Here is a 25,013-nt window from a genome sequence, read left to right on the forward strand (position 1 = left end):
GGAATCTGAACCAATCGGAGGAGAGGCGCAACCAATACGCGGACCAATAGCACGTAGACATGACACGATACACTCACTAGAAGGGAGCGACAGTACGTATCACCAATCACACTCCAGTTGTAATGATAGGCGCATGCTGATTGGGCAGGAGAGGTGTAGGCATTTGAATGTGGCCGTGTGATGTGCTAGTCTGGACGAGGTGGAGATGAGAGCTGGGGAACGGTGGGTGGCAGCAAGATGGCGTACCAGACTTTCCGACAGGAGTATATGCAGATACCACCGGTGACCCGAGCTTACACCACGGCCTGTGTGCTCACCACCGCTGTAGTGGTAAGTGCTGGCTCTGCAGTTGCTATGCCTTTTCCTAGCTACACAGTGTACCTCCTACTCTGCCTGCAGCCCACTGTGTGTCCCCTGTACAGCAGCACTGTAGGCTGCTTTCCGTTTACACTCACCTGTGTGCATTGCCTGCCTCTGACAGCTCGCTTGCTATTCTCCCCAGCTAGGGTACAGGTACACTGGGCCAGTTCTTCTGTTATTAGCTTGGTTATTGTAATTAGAAGGAACTTCAAAGAGCTTGCCATGAGCTGAGCTGACCAATGGGACACGTCAGTCTAGACTCGGGAACTGTCACTTCTTACTGAAAGATAACATTTTTTCCTCATATGTCATGGCAAACCACAACCAGCAGGATTTTGAAAGGTAGTAAAAGAACTAGTTCTGTGCAGGGATCCAATTTAAACCCTGCCTGATTCTGGTTCCCAAAGATGAATATAAATCTCTATCCACTATCCAGTACTAAGGCTGCTGTGTGAGAAGTGGGCTGTTTGGAAGAAGTTGGAGGTGTTAGGAAACCTATACTGAGAGCTTTGGATAATTGGTATGGAAGACATTTAGGTCTTGTTCACATTAAAAATTGCAAGCAGTCAGCGATTTATACTGTGATTTTTGAAGAGATTTTCCCTGTGATTTAAGCTTAGAAAAGCGCTTTTCTAAGCGATTTTGCTCAGCGATTATTTTTTTTCACTTCCTGACATCAGTAAGGAAGTGAACTCTTAAACCCGGAAATGAATAAATACAATGTATTCATTCATAAAAGCGCTCAGGAAATTTCTCTATACCTTCCATTGAGCCAAAGCGCTCAGAAAATGGTACATGTAGCGTGTTTGCAATTTCAATAAAATCAAAATGCTTACATGTGAACACTCATAGGACATCATTACACAAGCGTTTTCAGCGCTTAAAAAAAAAATCAGCAAACTCTGATAGTGTGAACAAGCCCTTAAAGGACCGCTATCGTGTGAAATTTAAAATACATACTGTGCAACTAAGAAATATGTCTCTTCCAGAGTAAAATGAGCCATTAATTATTTTTTTCCTATGTTGCTGTCACTTACAGTTAGTAGTAGAAATCTGACAGAATCAATAGGTTTTGGACTAGCCCATCGCCTCATGGGGATTCTCATGGTTTTATTTTCGTTTCAAAAGCATTTAGTGAATGGCAGTTTCTCTGTCCAACTGCCAAAAAACTGTGCAGCGAGGCTGGCCAGCATCATTGGGCTCTATTCTCAAAGAGCCAAATTTTCCGCAAAATTTTACCGCTATATTCCCGCCAGCGGTAAACTCCGCATTTTTTCCACATTCACTAATATTTTCCGCATGTTTTCCGCATGCGAGAAAAAGATGCAGAAACAGCCATTATTCATGCGGGAATCATGCGGTAAAAAGGTTGCATGAAAAAGTGTTTAAAAAAAAAAAGTTAACCACTTGAGGACCCACCCTTTACCCCCCTTAAGGACCAGCGCTGTTTGATGGGATCTGTGCTGGGTGGGCTCTGCAGCGGATTATTTACGCTTGTGTTTACATTTAGCCTGCGAGCCGCCATCGGCGGCCCGCAGGCTATTCACGGAGCCCCCCGCCGTGAATTGACAGGAAGCAGCCGCTCGCGCGAGCTTCCTGATTAATCAGCCTGCAGCTGGCGACGCTGTACTGCGTCGCTGGTCCTGCAGCTGCCACTTTGCCGACGCACGGTATAAGCGTGCGGTCGGCAAGTGGTTAAAGTCCAGCAAGCACAGCTCTTAAGCCTCCACACTTCATTAAAGTAAATGGGATGCGGAATATATCACCTACTACTTGTAGGTGATAAAAAATCGGTAATTAACGACGAAATGATGCGCCTGAACATTTTTGAGAATTGATCTTTTATTGCGGAAAATACCGACTTTTGCGGAAATTTTTCCGCATGAATCCCGCACTTTTATCACACTTTTTCCACATGCGGAAAAAACATGCGGAACATTTTGAGAATTCCAACTTGACGGTATTTTGGGTGCAAACTTCCCGCATGTACTTTACCGCATGCAGGAAGTCTTTGAGAATAGAGCCCATTGTGTAAATCCTTTTCAGGGAATGTCTTTATAAAGAATAAAAGCTTTGCTAAGAATCCTCCATGAGGAGATGGGCTAGTCCAAAACATGTCGGTTCTGTCAGATTTCTACTTCCTTCATATACTGTAAGTGATAGCAACATGGGAGAAAAGTAATTTATGGCTCCTTTTACTCAGGAAGAAATGTAATTCTTTTTTGAATTTGTTTACATGTATTTTAGATTTTAAGATTTTGGCGATAGTGGTTCTTTAACCACTTGCCGACCGCCCCCAGCCGATGGGCGGCGGCAAAGACCGGTCCCAAACGACCGCAATACGCCCATCGGCGGGGGCGGCTGCGGGAGTGGCTATGCGGCGATCGCGTCATTCGTGACGCGATCAGCCGCCGGGGACTGGCTCCGCCCCCCGTTCGCCGTAACCCGCCGGCCGTTCGGAAGCGCCGGCGGGTTACTGGCATCCGGATCGCCGCTGCAACAGTGTATAATAGGCTTTGTAATGTATACAAAGCCTATTATACTGGCTGCCTCCTGCCCTGGTGGTCCCAGTGTCCGAGGGACCACCAGGGCAGGCTGCAGCCACCCTAGTCTGCACCCAAGCACACTGATTTCCCCCCCCCTGCCCCCTGATCGCCCACAGCACCCCTCAGACCCCCCCCTGCCCACCCCCTAGACCACTGTTTGCACCCAGTCACCCTCCTAATCACCCATCAATCACTCCCTGTCACTATCTGTCAACGCTATTTTTTTTTTAAGTCCCTAATCTGCCCCCTACTCCCTCCTGATCACCCCCCCACCCCTCAGATTCTCCCCAGACCCCCCCCAGACCCCCCCCCCCCCCGTGTACTGTATGCATCTATCCCCCCTGATCACCTGTCAATCACCTGTCAATCACCTGTCAATCACCTGTCAATCACCCGTCAATCACCCCCTGTCACTGCCACCCATCAATCAGCCCCTGATCTGCCCCTTGCGGGCAATCTGATCACCCCCCCACACCAATAGATCGCCCGCAGATCCGACATCAGATCACCTCCCAAATCCATTGTTTACATCTATTCTCTCCTCTAAACACCCACTAATTACCCATCAATCACCCCCTATCACCACCTGTCACTGTTACCCATCAGATTAGACCCTAATCTGCCCCTTGCGGGCACCCAATCACCTGCCCACACGCTCAATTGCCCTCAGACCCCCCCCTTATCAATTCGCCCGTGCAATATTTACATCTGTTCTCCCCTGTAATAACCCACTGATTACCTGTCAATCACCCATCAATCACCCCCTGTCACTGCCACCCATCAATCACCCCCTGTCACTGCCACCCATCAATCAGCCCCTAACCTGCCCCTTGCGGGCAATCTGATCACCCACCCACACCAATAGATCGCCCGCAGATCCGACATCAGATCACCTCCCAAATCCATTGTTTACATCTATTCTCTCCTCTAAACACCCACTAATTACCCATCAATCACCCCCTATCACCACCTGTCACTGTTACCCATCAGATTAGACCCTAATCTGCCCCTTGCGGGCACCCAATCACCTGCCCACACGCTCAGATTGCCCTCAGACCCCCCCCTTATCAATTCGCCCGTGCAATATTTACATCTGTTCTCCCCTGTAATAACCCACTGATTACCTGTCAATCACCCATCAATCACCCCCTGTCACTGCCACCCATCAATCACCCCCTGTCACTGCCACCCATCAATCAGCCCCTAACCTGCCCCTTGCGGGCAATCTGATCACCCACCCACACCAATAGATCGCCCGCAGATCCGACATCAGATCACCTCCCAAATCAATTGTTTACATCTATTCTCTCCTCTAAACACCCACTAATTACCCATCAATCACCCCCTATCACCACCTGTCACTGTTACCCATCAGATTAGACCCTAATCTGCCCCTTGCGGGCACCCAATCACCCGCCCACACGCTCAGATTGCCCTCAGACCCCCCCCCCTTATCAATTTGCCCGTGCAATATTTACATCTGTTATTCCGGGTAATAACCCACTGATCACCTGTCAATCACCCATCAATCACCCCCTGTCACTGCCACCCATCAATCACCCCCTGTCACTGCCACCCATCAATCAGCCCCTAACCTGCCCCTTGCGGGCAATCTGATCACCCACCCACACCAATAGATCGCCCGCAGATCCGACATCAGATCACCTCCCAAATCCATTGTTTACATCTATTCTCTCCTCTAAACACCCACTAATTACCCATCAATCACCCCCTATCACCACCTGTCACTGTTACCCATCAGATTAGACCCTAATCTGCCCCTTGCGGGCACCCAATCACCCGCCCACACCTCAGAACGCCCTCAGACCCCAGCCCTGATCACCTCGCCAGTGCATTGCTTGCATCTATTTCCCCCCTCTAATCACACCTTGAGACACCCATCAATCACCTCCTGTCACCCCCTAGCACACCTACCCATCAGATCAGGCCCTAATTTGCCCCGTGTGGGCTCCTGATCACTCGGCCAAACCCTCAGATCCCCCTCAGACCCCCTTCCGATCACCTCCCCAGTGCATTGATTGCATCTATTTTCCCCTCTAACCGCCCCCTGAGACACCCATCAATCACCTCCTGTCACCCCCCTAGCACTCCTATCCATCAGATCAGGCCCAATACATCCTGTCATCTAAGAGGCCACCCTGCTTATGACCGATTCCACAAAATTTGCCCCCTCATAGACCACCTGTCATCAAAATTTGCAGATGCTTATACCCCTGAACAGTCATTTTGAGAAATTTGGTTTCCAGACTACTCACAGTTTTGGGCCCGTAAAATGCCAGGGCAGTATAGGAACCCCACAAGTGACCCCATTTTAGAAAGAAGACACCCCAAGGTATTCTGTTAGGTGTATGATGAGTTCATAGAATATTTTATTTTTTGTCAAAAGTTAGCGGAAATTGGATTGTTATTGTTTTTTTCACAAAGTGTCATTTTTCACTAACTTGTGAGAAAAAATAAAATCTTCTATGAACTCACCATACCCCTAACGGAATACCTTGGGGTGTCTTCTTTCTAAAATGGGGTCACTTGTGGGGTTCCTATACTGCCCTGGCATTTTAGGGGCCCTAAACCGTGAGGAGTAGTCTAGAAAACAAATGCCTCAAAATGACCTGTGAATAGGACGTTGGGCCCCTTAGCGCACCTAGGCTGCAAAAAAGTGTCACACATGTGGTATCGCCATACTCAGGAGAAGTAGTATAATGTGTTTTGTGGTGTATTTTTACACATACCCATGCTGGGTGGGAGAAATCTCTCTGTAAATGGACAATTGTGTGTAAAAAAAATCAAAAATGTGTCATTTACAGAGATATTTCTCCCACCCAGCATGGTTATATGTAAAAATACACCACAAAACACATTATACTACTTCTTCTGAGTACGGCGATACCACATGTGTGACACTTTTTTGCAGCCTAACTGTGCTAAGGGGCCCAAAGTCCAATGAGTACCTTTAGGATTTCACAGGTCATTTTGAGACATTTGGGTTCAAGACTACTCCTCACGGTTTAGGGCCCCTAAAATGCCAGGGCAGTATAGGAACCCCACAAGTGACCCCATTTTAGAAAGAAGACACCCCAAGGTATTCTTTTAGGTGTATGATGAGTTCATAGAAGATTTTATTTTTTGTCACAAGTTAGCGGAAATTGATATGTATTGTTTTTTTTTTCACAAAGTGTCATTTTCCGCTAACTTGTGACAAAAAAAAAATCTTCTATGAACTCACCATACTCCTAACAGAATACCTTGGGGTGTCTTCTTTCTAAAATGGGGTCACTTGTGGGGTTCCTATACTGCCCTGGCATTTTAGGGGCCCTAAACCGTGAGGAGTAGTCTAGAATCCAAATGCCTCAAAATGACCTGTGAATAGGACGTTAGGCCCCTTAGCGCACCTAGGTTGCAAAAAAGTGTCACACATGTGGTATCGCCGTACTCAGAAGAAGTAGTATAATGTGTTTTGGGGTGTATTTTTATACATACCCATGCTGGGTGGGAGAAATCTCTCTGTAAATGGACAATTGTGTGTAAAAAAAATCAAATAATTGTCATTTACAGAGATATTTCTCCCACCCAGCATGGGTATGTGTAAAAATACACCCCAAAACACATTATACTACTTCTCCTGAGTACGGCGGTACCACATGTGTGGCACTTTTTTGCACCCTAAGTGCGCTAAGGGGCCCAAAGTCCAATGAGTACCTTTAGGATTTCACAGGTCATTTTGCCACATTTGGTTTCAAGACTACTCCTCACGGTTTAGGGCCCCTAAAATGCCAGGGCAGTATAGGAACCCCACAAATGACTCCATTTTAGAAAGAAGACACCCCAAGGTATTCCGTTAGGAGAATGGCGAGTTCATAGAAGATTTTATTTTTTGTCACAAGTTAGCGGAAAATGACACTTTGTGAAAAAAAACAATTACAATCAATTTCCGCTAACTTGTGACAAAAAAAAAAAATCTTCTATGAACTCACCATACATCTAACGGAATACCTTGGGGTGTCTTCTTTCTAAAATGGGGTAATTTGTGGGGTTCCTATACTGTCCTGGCATTTTAGGGGCCCTAAACCGTGAGGAGTAGTCTTGAAACGAAATGTCTCAAAATGACCTGTGAAATCCTAAAGGTACTCATTGGACTTTGGGCCCCTTAGCGCAGTTAGGGTGCAAAAAAGTGCCACACATGTGGTATCGCCGTACTCAGGAGAAGTAGTATAATGTGTTTTGGGGTGTATTTTTCCACATACCCATGCTGAGTGGGAGAAATATCTCTATAAATAGACAATTGTGTGTAAAAAAAATAAAAAAATTGTCATTTACGGAGATATTTCTCCCACCCAGCATGTGTATGTGTAAAAATACACCCCAAAACACATTATACTACTTTTCCTGAGTACGGCAATACCACATGTGTGGCACTTTTTTGCGGCCTAACTGCGCTAAGGGGCCCAAAGTCCAATGAGCATCTTTAGGCTTTACAGGGGTGCTTACAATTAGGCACCCCCCAAATGCCAGGACAGTAAACACACCCCACAAATGACCCCATTCTGGAAAGTAGACACTTCAAGGTATTCAGAGAGGAGCATAGTGAGTCCGTGGCAGATTTCATTTTTTTTTGTCGCAAGTTAGAAGAAATGGAAACTTTTTTTTTTTTTTTTTTTGTCACAAACTGTCATTTTCCGCTAACTTGTGACAAAAAATAAAATCTTCTATGAACTCACCATGCCTCTCACTGAATACTTTGGGATGTCTTCTTTCCAAAATGGGGTCATTTGGGGGGTATTTGTACTATCCTGGAATTTTAGCCCCTCATGAAACATGACAGGTGCGCAGAAAAGTCAGAGATGCTTGAAAATGGGAAAATTCACTTTTGGCACCATAGTTTGTAAACGCTATAACTTTTACCCAATCCAATAAATATACACTGAATGTTTTTTTTTTTATCAAAGACATGTAGCAGAATAACTTTCGCGCTCAAATGTATAGGAAATTTTACTTTATTTGAAAAATGTCAGCACAGAAAGTTAAAAAAGTCATTTTTTTGACAAAATTCATGTCTTTTTTGATGAATATAATAAAAAGTAAAACTCGCAGCAGCAATCAAATAGCATCAAAAGAAAGCTGTATTAGTGACAAGAAAAGGAGGTAAAATTCATTTAGGTGGTAGGTTGTATGACCGAGCAATAAACCGTGAAAGCTGCAGTGGTCTGAATGGAGAAAAAGGCTCTGGTCCTTAAGGGGCGAAAAGACTGTGGTCCCGAAGTGGTTAAGGTATCTATTAACAGTACAATATTTTCCTCCGATGCAATCATTTAATCAGATTTTTACATTCTCTGCCCCTGTGGCCGCGCCGTGATTCCACAGAACAGGAGCGTGCTTGCTCCCCCCACGTCTCCAATCAGCGCTCGCGCCGTGACATCACTACTCCACCACAGGGGAGCAGAACAGTCATACTGCGCATGCATGGCGCAGTATGTCCGGGCTTGAAGTCGCCTAGGAGAACGGGACTGACTGGAGAAGAGCTGCGGGGGGCGGAGGTGAACGGGAGGTGCAGTGAGTATTTGATTATTGCCCCCTACCCAGTATAGCTTCAGTTTTTACCAGAGCCTTTTGGCTTTGGTATCCATCTGGTTCTTCATCTCTAAACAAAATAAATAATTAGCTTTGTGCTTCTCGACACTCTGGTGCTCTAAGGACAAAAATGTTCAGAATTGGAATGCTCATCGCTAATTATTGCTACTAAACATACAATTAATGCTCTTTTTAGTGTATTTACAGTTCAGATTTGCTTTAAAGGATACCGGAGCCCAAATGAATATGAGAAACGGGGGAGCAGGCATGTATGGTGCGCTGCCTTGATGCTCACCGCTCCCTCCATTTTCCAATCTGCCCCTCCGATCCTCCTAAGTGCCCCCCGGCACCCTCTTCCTGGACAGCCATGTCAGGCATGCCTGTGCTGGCGCGGCCGGGAGTCACAATGACGTCATGCGCCTGCGCGGAGCGCTCGTGGTTGCGTGCTGTAGGACGCGCACTGCCGGGCCAGCGCAGGTGCAGTGATACCTGGCCGTCCAGCAAGGGGGTGCTGGGAGGCATTTAGGAGGATCGGAGGGGCAGATTGGAGAGCGGAGGGAGCGTTGGACAGCTCCGCATACATGCCTGCTCCCCCGTTTCTCATATTCATTTGGGCTCTGGTATCCTTTAGGCTGGTTTCACACCAGGACGTTGCATTTTAGGGGACGTTATGGTCGCATAACGTGCCCCTAACACAACGCCTGGTGCTCCCTGCTTTGGACGTCAGAGTGAGCCGCGTTGTGCAGCTCACTCTGGCGTCCGTGATGCCGTGGTGCGTACTCTTGTGCGCATGCGGCATCATGTGGTCCCGCCGGCCAATCGCCGCACAGAGAGGCCGTTCCAGGAAGTAAACACTGCACGTCACTGAGTGCAGTGAATATTAATTAGCCATGTGCCTGGCCGCTCTCCGCTCCTCCCCAACGTCACTGAGCATGTGCAAACAGTCTAACGCGGCTCTGCCGCTTACAAAGTACTGCATGCAGTACGTTGTCTAATGGCGCAGCGTTACTGTGTAACGCAACGTGGGCACTGTGAACAGCCCATTGATTTTTCATTGCTGTGCGGTGGGGTGCGTTACAGGCTGCTCTAACGTGCGCCTGTAACGTCCCACTGTGAAACCAGCCTTAAAGGATACAAAGGGGAAAAGGGTTGGAGAAATGTGGGGAGTAGGCATTAAGGGGAGCTCTCCTGATGGCCACCACTCCTCCCATTAACAGACAAAGTATATCGGTATGCTTGTATTCCATTGTTCTGCATATTGCAAAGAGACAATTCAGTCTGTCACACGTAAGGCCCATACACACTCTCAACTAATGTCAGCTCACTGGGATCAGTAACTGATCCCTTGGGTAGCATTGCAGGGCAGAGGCTGTGCAGATGCATTGTTCACATGTAAGCGAGCAAAGTGTTCTGCTCTATGCAGGCAGGCGGGTACTTGGGGGAGAACAATGTTACCTCCCGTCGCTTAGCCAAAATGATTTGCCAGGTCAGATCGCAGGCCAAGAGGTCAGGTAGCATTGGAGGCTGCCATACACACACTGGATGTGGTGGTCGTTATCTGCTGCCTCAGCCAAGTTTCATCTGGTGTGTGTATGGGTCTTAATTATTTTCTGATGCCCCAGGGATCTTGGTCCCATAAATGTACCTCTATTTCATCCAGTGCCTCACAGGTACATGTAAGGGATCGTATAAAAAAAAAAAACTCTTGGAAAATGCCAAGACAATGTAAAAACAGTTGTATTTAATGTAGGTAGTTTGTAAAACCAGTGCAGTGCTGGCCAGCTTTGCTAAAATCCTGCTGTAGGTATTTTGGTGAGGCTGACTTGAGATTTGACCTTTATAGAAGACAATGAAAAATGCCTGCCCAAAGTAAAATCACTAGCAATCCATCAATGCCAGGCAAGCCTGGAAAGTACCTGCTGCAAGTGCCAGTCCTAAGCAGAAACTGTAGTCAGTCTGTACCCTCTCTGTGCTTCATAGTAACTGCAGATCTGTAACAGATCCATACATCATTTGAGCTAGGCATACATTATGCAGTTTTTAAAAATGTATTAAGAAAGTGTAGCAGATTTCATGGAGCAGAATGTGACCAGCTTGGTCAGACTATAGATTTGTAAGGGTGCATACACACATCAGACTATAGTCTTTGGAACATGAAAGATCACAGCCCAATCTTACCACCCTTCATGTAGTATGAGAGCATTTCTACACAGTCTATTCTATGGAGCTGAACTCCCAATCAGAAAAAAATCTTTGCAAGATGCTGCACACAAACATGCTGTACAGACACAAAAGATCAGTATCTGCAAAAGATCTGTTCCTGCCAAAGATCCGTTCCTGCAAATTGCATTCATAGTCTATGAGATCTGCAGATCATCATACACACATGATTTGACTGACATTCATCTGCAGATCAGATCCACCTGGATGGATTTTCAGATCTGCAGATGAATGTCAGTTAAACAAGGTGTGTATGATGATCTTCAGATCTCATAGACTATGAATGCAATTTGCAGGAACGGATCTTTTGCAGATACTGATCTTTTGTGTCTGTACAGCATCGTTGTGTGCAGCATCTTGCAAAGATTTTTTTTCTGATGGGGAGTTCAGCTCCATAGAAAAGACTGTGAAGGTATGGCTCTCATACTACATGAAGGGTGGTAAGATTGGGCTGTGATCTTTCATTTTCCAAAGACTATAGTCTGATGTGTGTATGAGCCTTTAGGCTCTGATTTGCTTTGAGCACTTCCTGCTTTAGGCTACACTGGAAACAGAAACAACACAAACTGAGCAACAAATAAGAGCCTTTCAGATATTTCACCTAATCAAACTGACTCTCCACGAGTCCTGCTACACACCAGAGACTCTACTGACAGTTTAGGATGCTACATACAGTATATCTTGCTGCTTTATTTAGTACCTTCAGCCACTGTCCTTTGGCAACTGCAGTAACAAAAGTGAAAAAAAAATATGAGACCGGTGATACAGCCCTCTTCTACTATTCTATCTCTGCTTTATGAATAGATGGGGCAGCAGTAAGTGAAAAGACCAATAAAACTGGAAAGGTGTGCTTTTTTTTTTTTTTTAATGAATAGACAGCCAAAAGAATTGACTTCTACTTGATCATTTGTATATGAAATATCTTGCTAGAGAAAAATGTCTGTTCATCTCCTAGCAACTATTCAGGCATAGAGAATGTTCAACAATTGGACACGTCATATGTGCCAGAGCATATGTTTTCTCATCAGAACAACACCGTAAACAGTACAGCTCAATTTAATGTTCTTCCTGCCTACAATGCACCTGTTGAGTCTCATCTTATTTTATTTTACAAGCGAAGACTATTAGGAAGAGTGTTAGTACATTTTTTTTTTGTTTTGTTTTGTTTGTGGAATATGGTGGTTTTTTTTTGTTTTGTTTTTTAACCACTTAACAACCTCTGCCACGCTTATCTACGCCCCTTTAAAATTCACCTGAGTCACAGGGGCGTAGATAGGCAATTCCTGTTTATTTTCCTGCTGTGAGCGATCGCGTTCGCGTGCACGCGGACGTGCATACGCGTCGGGCACCCGCTGGTCTGTGATTGGCTGATGTGAACATGTGTTCACAAAGCCAATGACAGTGCTTATTCATGCAGAATGTGTGTAAACATTGTATCAGTCACTATGCTGTTACAGTCACTGAGATCACTCGTGAGAGGATCTCAGATAACTAACACAGCATTAGTGACTGATCAGCATCAGTGAGTTTTTTTTTAAATAAATTATACCCCCATTAAGCCCATTAACCCTTGCCTCCCTTAAATGTGAAAATTGCTGTGGTTTTTAGGTGAAAAACCCCGTGGTAGAGAAGTGGTTAAAGCAACTTACTTCCTGCAATAATTAAACTGAATGCATTATTGTTCACTTTAATTGTACTAAAAGCGTGTTTGTCTCTCTTGCAGCAATTAGAACTCATAACACCATTTCAACTGTACTTTAACCCAGAACTGATATTCAGACATTACCAGGTAACTACGTTCATAGATATTTGTCACTGTAGTGTAAATGTTTTGAAATCCAGGTTATGGTGAAATATATATATAGTGTGAAAGAAGTCTTTGCTTCTAGATTATGCAAATGTTTTCATCTAGAAATATAATCTAAATATAAATTTCAATATAACATCTGTCAGAAAAGAATTGCAGACAAAACACGGAATTTCTACTTTTTCTAAATTAGGTAAAGTTATACGGTTAAGCTTTTTCAAAAATGTATTGTGAAAGGTTTACTGGTTATTGTAAATGTTCCTTTTGTAACTAAAGAACTTCAAAATATTATCATTTCTTTTCTTTCCTTTTTTTTTTTTTTTTTTTTTTTTCTTATGCAGGTATGGCGACTAGTTACAAACTTCTTGTTTTTTGGACCAGTTGGATTCAACTTTTTATTTAATATGATTTTTTTGTATCCTTTTAAAAATCTTACGAGATGCGTGGCATGGTTATAAATATAACTAAAAAAAATATTCTTTTTGTTAGTTTCACACAATTCACACAAAGCTATAGCTGCAGTCCTCATTCTCTAAAAAAAAAAATCCTTCTTCCTCTCATTAGGTCATCACCTGCTTTTTTTTAACACGCCAGGCCTGAAAACACCTCTTCCAACTGTCCTCTTCCCCCCCCCCCCCCCCCCTCTGCTAAGGACTTATTTTCTCATGACCTCTTCCATCTCCTGTCTCTAATTAGTTGAGTTATACATCTGCTCTGGTTGCTGATATATTGAGAATGTTTCCTTGACTGTTCATTTACCCCAGATATAGATACTGCCGAATGCTTGAAGAAGGATCTTTCCGAGGTCGCACTGCGGATTTTGTATTTATGTTTCTTTTTGGTGGTCTTTTGATGGCTGTATCCTTTGTAACATTTACTTTTTTTTTTTTTTTTTTGGCACAGAATACAAAAATAATGAAAAATACAAAATGCTACTGTAAAGGTGCTCATATGTCAGACAATATGGGCAGATCGACCAAGAGGCAGATCTCTAATATCTGATTGGAGATAGAGATCTGTTGCCTGCCCATACACCACAGGTCGATTCCCGATCAATTTCATGCTGAAATTGAGCCAAAATCGGCCTTGTGATTGCCCCCCCCCCCCCCCCCCGTAATGTTTAACCCCAGTGCACTATACATTACCTGTCCAAATTCGCTGCTTGCTTCGGGCGCAGTTCTCCATCCACACGCGCCCCACGTGGTTGCTGCAGTAACTTGGATGCATGTGTGACATCACACGCGCCCTTTTGGATGCATGTGTGACATCACATGCGCCCTTATGTACGTTGGCAACCATCTGGGGAGCATGTGTGGACAGAGGGCAGCACCCGGAGCCTGCTGCAGACAATGTATAGTGCACCGGGGAGGCACATTGAACATCAGGGGGTACAGCGTCGGGTTTCGTCGCTCATCCCAATATCGCTCGCCGTTATCGAGGTGCACCCGACCAACCACGATGGCCCGATGCCTTTTCTACGTGTCTAATCGACATGCTTGGCCCAAATTTGCTTGCATCGATCTGGCATGCACTTGGCAGCATAAATTTTCATCCAATTCGATAATAATCATTGAATCGGATGGTCAGTCGGCTGCCAAGTCACTAGATGTATAGTGACCTTTAGAGTATTTAACAAAATCCTTCATCAAATAGCTTGGCTGTTTTCTCTGAGAAGAGGGGAGGCAGGGCCAGGCGCTGAAAGTTAAGTGATATGGGGTCTTTGGGACGGCTCCGTGGGACAAGGCTGCTAAGGTAACTATATATTTTTTGGGTTTTTTTTTTTTTCTTTTCTAGGAGGCTGCAGGATTTTGTTATAGTCTAGATTTAAGAAATAGCACAAGACAGATTGAATAGCTCTATGCTTATAGCTTTGTAATTGGGTGGAGGAGCATATTGTAGAATATACCCTTTTTTTTTTTTTTTTTTATCACAGACAATAGCTTGAATTGGATCGTCACAGTTGTCAATTTCTGCAGGTGCTATATGTGCTAGGAAAATTTCTATCATTTACATTGGACAAAGGGCTCTATTCATAAAACTTTACCACAAGTTTTCCGCTCAAAACAGCGGACTTTCTCGACCATTTAGCAAAGTGGGCATTCATAAAAGCTGTTCCCGCATGAAAATCTACAATCCCCCAGCAGAGCGAGAAATTTCCGCCTTCTGCAGTGTTTTTCTAGATTTATCTAGAAAAAAGTAACAAAATGGCCATTCATAAAGATTAGAGGAAGCGGTATGTGGACAGGAAATACCGCTTCCTCTGATGTAGCGAGAAGCCTGCGGATTACATACAAGTCAATGGGACAGACCTCCCAGAGAGAGCAGCGCACGGAGGGACTCTGCCGGTGTTCCAACAGCTTAAGTGTTTCCGCATGCCTTCCGACAGCTTACCGCCAGCCTTCAGCGGGAGAGCTCCGCTCTGCTATCCCAGCTGCCAACATTTTTATGAATGCCCACCCAGAAGTCTAAAATACCGACGCGGTATTTTCCCTCCACGAGTTTTTACGGTCCAAAGTATTTTAAGTGCGGTTTGTGTATTGTTCTGCAACCTGCAAGTTATATACCACTCTGTACACTCACGCCATTTATACGATCTTTTAGTCACACACACAGTTTATCGTGGAATTGATAACATTATACAGTATACTAGTTTTGCCTAGTGTCATTACAGTTGTGTATATGAATGTTTACAGAACTCTGCATACAGTTTTAATGACTACTTCATAAAACAAGTAATGTTCCTTAATGAATTTCTTCAGATCTTTGGGTTGTTTGTCAATCTGGTGTTCCTTGGCCAAGCTTTCACGATAATGCTTGTGTATGTGTGGAGTAGGAGGAATCCATATGTTCGAATGAACTTTTTTGGGCTTCTGAATTTCCAGGCCCCATTCCTGCCATGGGTTCTAATGGGCTTTTCTTTGCTGCTGGGAAATTCCATTATTGTGGATCTCTTGGGTAAGCTTTGCTGTGCTTCCTGACATCTAGTAAGGAAGGTTCCACCCAAGAATTTTAGCCTTAGATGGGTTTAACTGCAAGCATGTGTAATGATTCTGTTACTGACCTTTGTCATTTGGCCCTAGGATTTATGGTATTACAGATGCGTATGCAGTGCTGTAATGACAGCTATGTAGTTTTGCGTCAGTTGTGTGATAAGTGCCTGTACTGTAGTATTTTCATGTGTAACGGTCTGTAGAAAATGTGGTTTCATATACAGTAATCTCCTTTTTTGGCAGCGCACCATTCTTGAAGGTTTATCTATGGCCCATTTATTCTTACATGTTTATCTAAAGCTTTAAAACTTGGCAGTCACGTTCGAGATACAACAGATAACAGGTTTATGAACGCCACAAGGTTTAAAGCGATATTTTAGGACTATGTCAACAAATGTGTGTTCATTTATGTATTCAGTATAATCTTGATTTAAAGGACAACTGAAGCGAAAGGGATAATATGGAGACTGCCATACTTATTTCCTTTTGAGCAATACCAGTTGCCTGGCTGTCCTGCTGATCCTCTGCCTCTTAATACTTGTAGTCATGGACCCTGAACAAACATGCAGCAGATCAGGTGTTTCTGATAAGATTAGCTGCATGCTTGATTCAGACACTACTGTAGCCAAAAAGATCGGCAGGACAGCCAGGCAACTGGTATTGTTTAAAAGGAAATAACAATTGCACTCTCCATATCCCTCTCACTTCAGTTGTCCTTTAAAGGAGTGATCCAAGCAGAAAAAAAAATAAATAAACAGATCCACTTACCTGGGGCTTCCTTCAGCCCGTGGCAGCCATCCTGTGCCCTCGCCGCAGCTCCGGTGGCTCCCGCTAAGTGGATTTTTTAAAATATTTTTTTTAAAGCCTGGATGTATCCTTTAAGGCTCGGTTCACAGTGGTCAGTTGCTGTGTGTGTGTGTGTGTGTGTGTGTGTGTGTGTGTGTGTGTGTGTGTGTGTGTGTGTGTGTGTGTGTGTGTGTGTGTGTGTGTGTGTGTGTGTGTGTGTGTGTGTGTGTGTGTGTGTGTGTGTGTGTGTGTGTGTGTGTGTGTGTGTGTGTGTGTGTGTGTGTGTGTGTGTGTGTGTGTGTGTGTGTGTGTGTGTGTGTGTGTGTGTGTGTGTGTGTGTGTGTACTGGACATCGACTTTAAAAGACAACCGAGGTGACATGATAAGATAGACATGTGTATGCACAGTGCCAAGCGCACAAATAACTAGGCTGTGTTCCTTTTTTTTTTCCTTTATGCCTGAAAGAGTTAAACATCAGGTATGCAAGTGACAGTTTCTGTCTGGGTAGGGACTGGGTCAGACTAGCATAACCCTTACTGACCAGTAATTACAGCCATACAACACTTTCCTGTCAGTAAATGGCTTCTGAGAGCAGAAAAGACATAAAAAGGGTCAATAATTCATAGATTTGAGCTCTGGCATACTTTCTTGAAGGTGTCATTGAGCAGAGACAATGAAACAGTAAAAACTTAAAAACTAGATTTAAATATAAAATAAAACTGTGGGATATCTAAAAGTCATTTGTTAGGAGAAGGAGAATAGATACAATTGTTTTTTCTCATCAGTTTATTTTCACCTCGGATGTCCTTTAATACAAACCCTGTATACAGTGAGTTAGAGTAACGCAATCAGGTACAACACAGTACTGTGAACAGCCCCATAGTATTGTATGGGCAGTGAGTTCACATGCAGAATTATTCTGCACTGCAACTGAGCACTGTGAACTAGACCTAAAGCCCTAGTTCAGCCTCCCTTTTTTTTTTTTTTTAATGCACACAATGGTAAATTTGCATTAAAACTCCTCTCTGCTATAAAAGATACACAACAGCATAATAACCTTTAAACAAAAAATAATTTCTTTGTTACAGCTGATATAAATCTGCAGTTTCTACTTCCTGATTCACCTGCTTATCTGCCATAGGCAGTCATGAGACAGCGGGGGTAATCAAATTACAAAATTACAACTAGTGATAAGATACAAATGAGGGGAATTGCACAGGCTGAACTCTTTTTTTAAAGAGAACCTGAACTGACAACAAGTCAAAATAACCATACCCAGGTCATACTTACCTACTGTGTAGTCTACTCCTCAATCTCTTTCTCCTCTCATGCGTCCCATTTGTCCACTGTGATCAATGGATTTCACCGTCCTCCATTTTTGAAATTGCAATTACCCCATAACAGCTTCCTGGTCAGCACACTGTTAAACTGTAATATCACCCACTTGAGCCATAGGGAAACATGGACATTACCTTGCACATTCAGTTGTAACTGACAGCTGCTGATATATAACTGACAGCAACTGGTATATTTCAGTTCTGACAAAATATTGTCAGAACCGGGAGGTATCACTGTAAGAAGAAAATGGTTAGTTTTTGATAGGAACTGACGGTGAGGTTAGTATGTAATATTCATTTGCAGCTATGTCATGTGTTTATTTTGAATAATATTCCTCGCTTCAGGTTCCCTTTAAACACATACAGGGTGCATTTCTGTTATGTTTTTCTTGTGTCCTATGCAAGAGTTCAGGTCCGCTTTAATTGGCAATGTACTGTATAGTGTTTTGTGCATTTCGCCATCTGTACTTTTGCAATGACTATATTTTAAATTGGCTGTCTGGAGCCTGTTGTCCCATTTCATGTTGCGACAGCAGTGCTACTTTATTGGAGAGAAAGTGGTCAGGACTTCCCCATCCCATTTGTCCCTTACATGAGGGGGAACAAGCCTGTTTTTCCAGACCCTGTTCCCTTTATCCATCTACTGGCAAAAGATTTAAGGTGCCCAATAATGATGCGGTATTATTAATTTTTTTTTTTTTTTTTTTTGCTGAATGATTGTATTTTCAATAACGTCATTCAGATCATATTTATAATCAAGCCACAGCATGAAAGAACCAAAACTACTGGTATTCCTGACTTTAAAACCAGTGGTAATCATAACCATGACAAAAAGCCACCATGCTGATTGACCAATTCTTTATGAAAACGATTGATAAAATGCGATCGGTCAGGATCTATTGGGCCCACCAGCTTCTCTGTTTTTATAATACTGTATATGATTTTAATAATGTGATTGAAAATGTGATCATCCACTAATATTGTATCATTAAATCGGACCTGGACACCCCCCCCCCCCCCCCCCCACCCGTTGTTCTAGGTAAAGTTGGAGGGTCGGCATATACTCGGATCGGCTTATACTCGAGTATATACGGTACATTCTTGGTGCTTTTGCCAGGGCAGACATCCAGTGTCTTTTTTTTTTTTTTTTTTTTTTTTTTTTTTTTTTTGCTGCTTCCTCCTAACCTGAATAGTGGGAAGAGCATTTGACCACTCCCATCTTTGCAGTAGTGCCTCCCTATAGACAGAAATCCCATGCAGGCTATACTTGCAAGCACCACCTACTTGTCATGAGTAAGAGCTAGGACTTCCAGAAATAGCTGTGCCTTGGCCCTAGCAAACATTGGAGACCTCTGATATTGCAAAGGAAGACTCCACTACTTTTCCTATAAAAAATAAAGTACTGGCCCTCTAAGGATCCTTTTACACTTAACCTCCCTGGCATTGATTATTTCCAGATTTAGGGTCTAAAAGCTGTACTTTTTTTTTTTTTTTTTTTTTCATTTTTTTTATTTTAATTTTTTTTTTTTTACAAGCTTTTGGACCCTAAAAACAAGAAAAAAATACCACAGAGAGATCTTCAGCAGCTCCTGCTTTTAACTCACTCGATTACCGCTCTGAGCTGCGGATTTCCATCCCGAGCCTGACTCAGGATTACCGCTAAGGAGGTTAAAGCGGATCCAAACCAAACTTTTTTTAATTCAAAATATTTAGTTGCACCACTTTGACACATACAAAGATAAATAAACACTTCTTCAAGCCTATGAGCATTTCAATGCATGCTTTTCACCCTTCTCTTTTCATAACTAGGGTTATACAGGTGGCAGCCATTAGCAATTTCTCCATTGCCGGACACCACCTATTCCAGCATTTTGCCGGATTCTGTCCCGGCAATATGAAAGGAAGGGAGGGGTTTATCCAATAAGTGTAAAATATTTTATATTTGTCATCATGCAGCTGAAAAAAGGCTGCTATTTATTATAATTTAGAACATAGATTTTATTCTTGAAATCTTGTATTTTTAATTAGGGTCCACTTTAAGGCTGGTTTCACAGTGGGAAGTTAAAGTCCCACGTTACAGCAGCCAGTAACGCAGCCTAACTCACAGCACTGTAAAATCAATGTACTGTTCACAGTGCACGCGTTGCGTTACACAGTAACGCAGCACGTTTAAACAAAGTGCTGCATACTGTACGTTATACTGGGCTAAACCACGTTAGACTGTTTGCACATGCTCAGTAATGTTGGAGGAGGAGGTCTCCCCTCCTCCTCCGCAGCCAACCACATGGCTCACTGCACCGTGGTGACTCGTGTTGAGACTGTAGTGTTGTCCGGATCATGAACGAATTGTTCATTCGATTCGGATCTTTTTTGTGAGTCGAATCATCACAATGAAAGATTCTGTTCACAGTGGATGTCTGTCTGGAAGAAACAGGAACATACAGAATGCACAGTGCAGGGAAAGTCCTGTCCTGGTAGTCATTTCACCCAGTCTGCTTCCCTAGTAAAATGATTCAAATGATTTGGTTCAAAGATCTGGATCTTTTCAATGATCCGATTCAAATGATCTGAATCCTTAAAAAGATCCTGACTTCCTATCACTAACCTGGAGCGGCTGCTTTGAGAGCTGCATAACGCAGCTCAATCTGACGTCCAACTTCAACACCACCATGCGTTGCGTTAGGGGCACGTTATGCGACCATAAAGTCCCCTAAAACGCAACGTCTTGTTGTGAAAGTAGCCTAAAGGACCACTATCGCAAAAAAAGTATGCAGTTAAAACCTGACAGAACCGACAGGTTTTGGGCCAGTCCATCTCCTCATGGAGGATTCTCAGGGTTTTCTTTGTTTTCAACAGCATTTCCTGAACAGCAGTTGCAAAGTCTGACAAAATAGTGTGCAAGTGATTAGGGAGGCCGGCTGGCATCTTACTATTTTGGCAGCTAACCTGCTGTTCAGGAAATGCTGTTGAAAACAAAACCCTGAGGCAGGGGACACACTTGTCGGCTTTCTGTGCGTTTTCTGCACAGAAAAACTGATTTTAACTGAGAACTCATATTAATCAATGGACTAGGTCACACTTGAATGCAGATTTCCTGCACCGAAAAAAACGGATATCTTGTGCATATTTGTCAGTTTTCTCTATACATTACATTAGCTGCTGTAAGGCAGGGGTCACACTTGTCTTTCAGTTTTCTGAAAAGTGTAGAAAACTGAAAGACAAGTGTGTCCCCTGCTTCTGAATCCCCCATGAGGGGATGGACTGGCCCAAAACCTGTCGGTTCTGTTAGATTTTAATTGCTAAGTTGTGCTTACAGCACTGTTCTATGATTTGATGTCCTCATGCAGAGATTGCAGGTCATTCCTAGGATAACGGACAGCCAACTCACATCCCTCAGTTTAACATCGTCAATAAAATGACAGCTATAGGGATATCTCTCTTGCCATGAAAATTTGATGTTTTGTGAATGGACATGCTTATAGTTGTAAGCTTCTGCATCATATGCCTGAAGGTTTTTGAAACAAACAAGTGTGAAATTACAAAAATTCTCTATAAGCATGTGAATTGTTTTTCATAAACTGTTCTTTATTTCAGGTATTGCTGTTGGTCACATCTACTTCTTTTTGGAAGATGTGTTTCCAAACCAGCCTGGAGGAGGAAGAATTTTAAAGACACCTTATATTTTGTGAGTAAATTACTTCACATTTCTTCCAAACTTCAGTCTAGCTTTCAACTGTACGAATATCACATAATATGCTTTGTGGAGTTTTTTTGCGAGCTGTCAAGAATTATAAGACACTTTCCTGAAATCATTTATGCACCAGCAATCTATACACATAATGAGATTTTCAAAATGAAATTGCAGCTACTATTTGAAATGGGTTGTATCAATATGCAAAATAATGTTAGTGACAAAAGTGAATTGTTACTAAGATGATCAGTGTTAGTGGTTTCCTTTCTAATTGATCCCTACACTAACCCTGTGCTGGAAGAAAACTGCTAACTATTTAATGCATTATACCTAATTATAACCCCCCAGCTGTACAGAGTTGTCCCTTGTATCTTTATAATACTCCATGATAATGTATCTAAATATAATGAGGCGGCTAAATTACTTAGCCTAGGTTTCCGCTTGTGTGTTTTGTGTCACATTTTCCTCTTTCGAATATTTGCATTGATTTGGCAACTAATGGTAGTGAATGGGGCTGTTTCCATTCAATGCATATTTTTGTATGTGTTCATACGCATGAACAAAATCTGAGGTCTTGCATAATTTTTTCGGACTTGTTATTTGGGCAAAAATTCGCATTAGATCCATGGTTACAGGAAGTTGTCAGCAGTCATGACTAAGCTGTTACTAAGCAGATTGTTATATTTTACTAATGCAAATTTCCGCGTATGAAAATTTGCATAAATGCGTAAAAATGTACATGCAAATTTTCACCAAGCAGAAAAATCTTAAACTAATTTTTTTTTTTTTTTTTTTTTAGTGCAGGCAAAAAGTTCAGGCTACAGTGAAAACGTAGCCTTAAAGTAAACCAAGCATAATTTTTAACACCCAGGGCCAGCTCTATAACATATTCGCATATAAGACACTCTCTCTCTCTCTCAGTGACTTCAAGATTGTACTGGAGATTTACCGTGCCTAACAAGTTGTGCCTGTCATCAGCCCAGTAATGTCCCTCGACTGCCAGCATATTTTTTATTTTTCAGTAGTCCAGGAGCCCTCTAGCCTCCATGCCTCTCACACTGTCAAACTTTTCAGATGTGGACACTCGCCTTATGCAGGGCCCCGAGTGGAGTGTGCAGCAGAGTTGAGTAAATGTCATCTAGTGCAGCCGGGTTGAGTGGATACAGAGCGGGCAGGTTTTGACGATCCTGGATTACTGTGGCATGTGCAGCGCCGATCCCTAATGCAGTGATGAGTGGCCTGTAAGAGAGTAGACAGAGTGGGCAGGTTTTGTAGGACACCTGGAGTTAGAGCAACTGTAGCGCTGCACAGTTTTGCTGCAATGAGCGGAGGAAGAGCGGGTGGATTTTGCATAGCAAGTCTGGTGATCTCTAATGTGCAGCGCTATGATGATCCGGAGAGAGCGTGGTGTGTGACGTCAGCTCTGTCTGATCCCTATGACACCCTCTAGCGGCGTCTTGAGACTCTCACAATGAGTCTCAAGACGCTGCTAGAGGGCGTAATAGAGATAAGACACAGAGCTGACGTCATGCCAGCAAAACCTGCCCGCTCTGTCTCCACTCAACCCGGCTGCACTAGATGACATTTACTCCACTCTGTTGGCTGCGCACTCCACTCGGGGCCCTGCATAAGGTGAGTGTCCACATCTGAAAAGTTTATGACTCGCATATAAGCCGACTGGGACTTTTTTGTGCTAAAAATTTGGCTTATATGCGAGTATATACGGTACATTAAAAATGCATTCTAAAAATGTGGTTTATTATAAAAAAATAAACCAAACAAACAAAAAAAAAAACCCTTTCATTTTACCTCATCTTTTTACATTTAAAGAGAACCCGAGGTGGGTTCTAAGAATCCTAATAGCAGACAGAGGCTGGGTCTGCATATACTGCCCAGCCTCTGTTGCTATACAGCGTCCCTCTAGGGACCCCCTGCGCTCTGCTCCCCCATAAATCACACGCCACTGTTTACCTCTGCCTATCAATCTCGCCTCCTCTAGGTCACCGCTTCCCGCCCGCGTCCCTTCCCTCCAACCAGCGGGGAGGGAAGGGATGCGGGCGGGGAGAGGCGACCTAGAGGAGGCGGGGGAGCGGCGAGATTGATAGGCAGAGGTAAACAGCCGGCTGGCACAACTGCGTGTCGCCAGTACTGCGTGTGATTTATGGGGGGCAGAGCGCAGGGGGGGGGGGGCCCTGGAGGGACGCTGTATAGCAACAGAGGCTGGGCAGTATACGCAGACCCAGCCTCTGTCTGCTATTAGGATTCTTAGAACTCACCTCGGGTTCTCTTTAAGGGTTAAAATAGGCACCTCTTCCTTCCGTGAAAGGACTTGGGGATGCAGAGCAAGAGATGATGGAAGGCAGATAAATCACCTTATTAGACTTAATTGACCACAGTCTTCCCCCCCCCCCCCCCCCCCCCCACTGTACTTAAAACAGAAAACATTAGTCACACTTGAAGAATTTCACACCTAGCCTGGATAATGGCAGTGGAAAAGTAGCAGGGGGTTGAACTTCTCAAACATGACAGCCCTTTCAGCTATTTGAAGCCAGGAGCTGCTTAGATCCCTTGACCTTGCAACCTCCTGCTTACAAGGCAGTGGCTCCTTCCTTGTACTATTCCTTCTGTCTCATCAGAAAGTCTTCCTGAGCCTTTAGGCGAAGCTCCATTGACTTTGTTGGTGCTGTTGGTCTGCCCTGTACCTCTGAAGGGCAGAACGTTACTGCTTAGGGAGTCTGTCCTCCAGAGGTAGAATACAGCCTGCAACACTAACCATGTTAATTGTACCTCACCTCACACCTCAAGATATAGTAAAAGGGTAGAGTGCAATACAGGCTCATTTGCATGCACTAAATTGATTTCACCGTGTTTATAAACTAGGCATTAGCTACATAGATGGTAAATTTTTTTTAAAAGCCTCCTGCCCTCCTGTTTTTTTTTAGTGTTGCTTACAATCACTTTGCTAAATTCTGCTAAATGTTTAACATATATACAATACAATCTCTTCACTCTGTGGTATGGATTGAATGTTTTGTTTTGTTTTTTTCTTACAGAAAAGCAATATTTGACACTCAAGAAGAAGATCCAAATTATAACCCACTGCCTGAAGACCGTCCTGGAGGTTTTGCTTGGGGTGAAGGACAGCGACTTGGAGGTTAATGAATATAATGGCAACTAGGAGGCGAACTTTTGTCACACCTTCTGGAATGCACATTATCCCTGTTTCAGAGATTGTGTTACAGTTCTTTAGAACAGGAAGCACTTTATAATCCACTGACTGACCCAAGCAGACCTTCTATTCCCCGCCAGTGCCTCTCTGAGGTTTTGTTTGCATTGGTACTTCAAGCTCTTGGAACCACAAACAAACTGGAACCTTACATTCAGCAAGAGCATTCAGACTTGTTCAATGCTTTTTAATAGCCAATTTATATTTTTTCTTTGATTCTTTAATAAAGAAGTTGTGTATGCGTGACTTTGGGACACAGAAGGAATGTTATGATTTTTGTGAACACATATATTATGTGAAGTTTATTAAACTTGTAACCCTGTAAAATCAGTATAGGGTGGACTGAGCAAAGGAAAAGAGAGAGTGGAATAAAATGGCCATTTCTCCACTGTCATTTGGAAAATATGCCAATAGCTTTGTGACTTTACCTTTTTATTATATAAACTTACATTATATTGTTAAAA

At 43.4% G+C, this 25,013-nt stretch overlaps 1 protein-coding gene across 1 annotated transcript; it reads left to right on the forward strand.

Moving 5' to 3' along the window:
• Positions 1 to 4: 4 nt before the first annotated feature.
• On the forward strand, positions 5 to 25,013 carry DERL2 (derlin 2). Its single transcript, XM_068268516.1, has 7 exons — positions 5 to 330; positions 12,436 to 12,501; positions 12,861 to 12,934; positions 13,284 to 13,377; positions 15,279 to 15,474; positions 21,227 to 21,317; positions 24,377 to 25,013. The coding sequence occupies exons 1-7, from the start codon at positions 238 to 240 to the stop codon at positions 24,480 to 24,482; spliced, it is 720 nt and encodes a 239-aa protein (XP_068124617.1). The 5' UTR covers positions 5 to 237; the 3' UTR covers positions 24,483 to 25,013.

The sequence above is a fragment of the Hyperolius riggenbachi genome, chromosome 2 (genome assembly GCF_040937935.1).
Source record: "Hyperolius riggenbachi isolate aHypRig1 chromosome 2, aHypRig1.pri, whole genome shotgun sequence".
NCBI classification, from domain to species: Eukaryota; Metazoa; Chordata; class Amphibia; order Anura; family Hyperoliidae; genus Hyperolius; species Hyperolius riggenbachi.

Excerpts from the sequence above, each read along its gene's own strand:
- DERL2 (XM_068268516.1), top strand. The coding sequence starts at position 238 with ATGGCGTACCAGACTTTCCGACAGGAGTATATGCAGATACCACCGGTG. Across the intron at positions 12,935-13,283 it reads TTATTTAATATGATTTTTTT|ATATAGATACTGCCGAATGC; the intron begins GTATCCTTTTAA and ends CATTTACCCCAG. Across the intron at positions 21,318-24,376 it reads TTAAAGACACCTTATATTTT|AAAAGCAATATTTGACACTC; the intron begins GTGAGTAAATTA and ends TTTTTCTTACAG.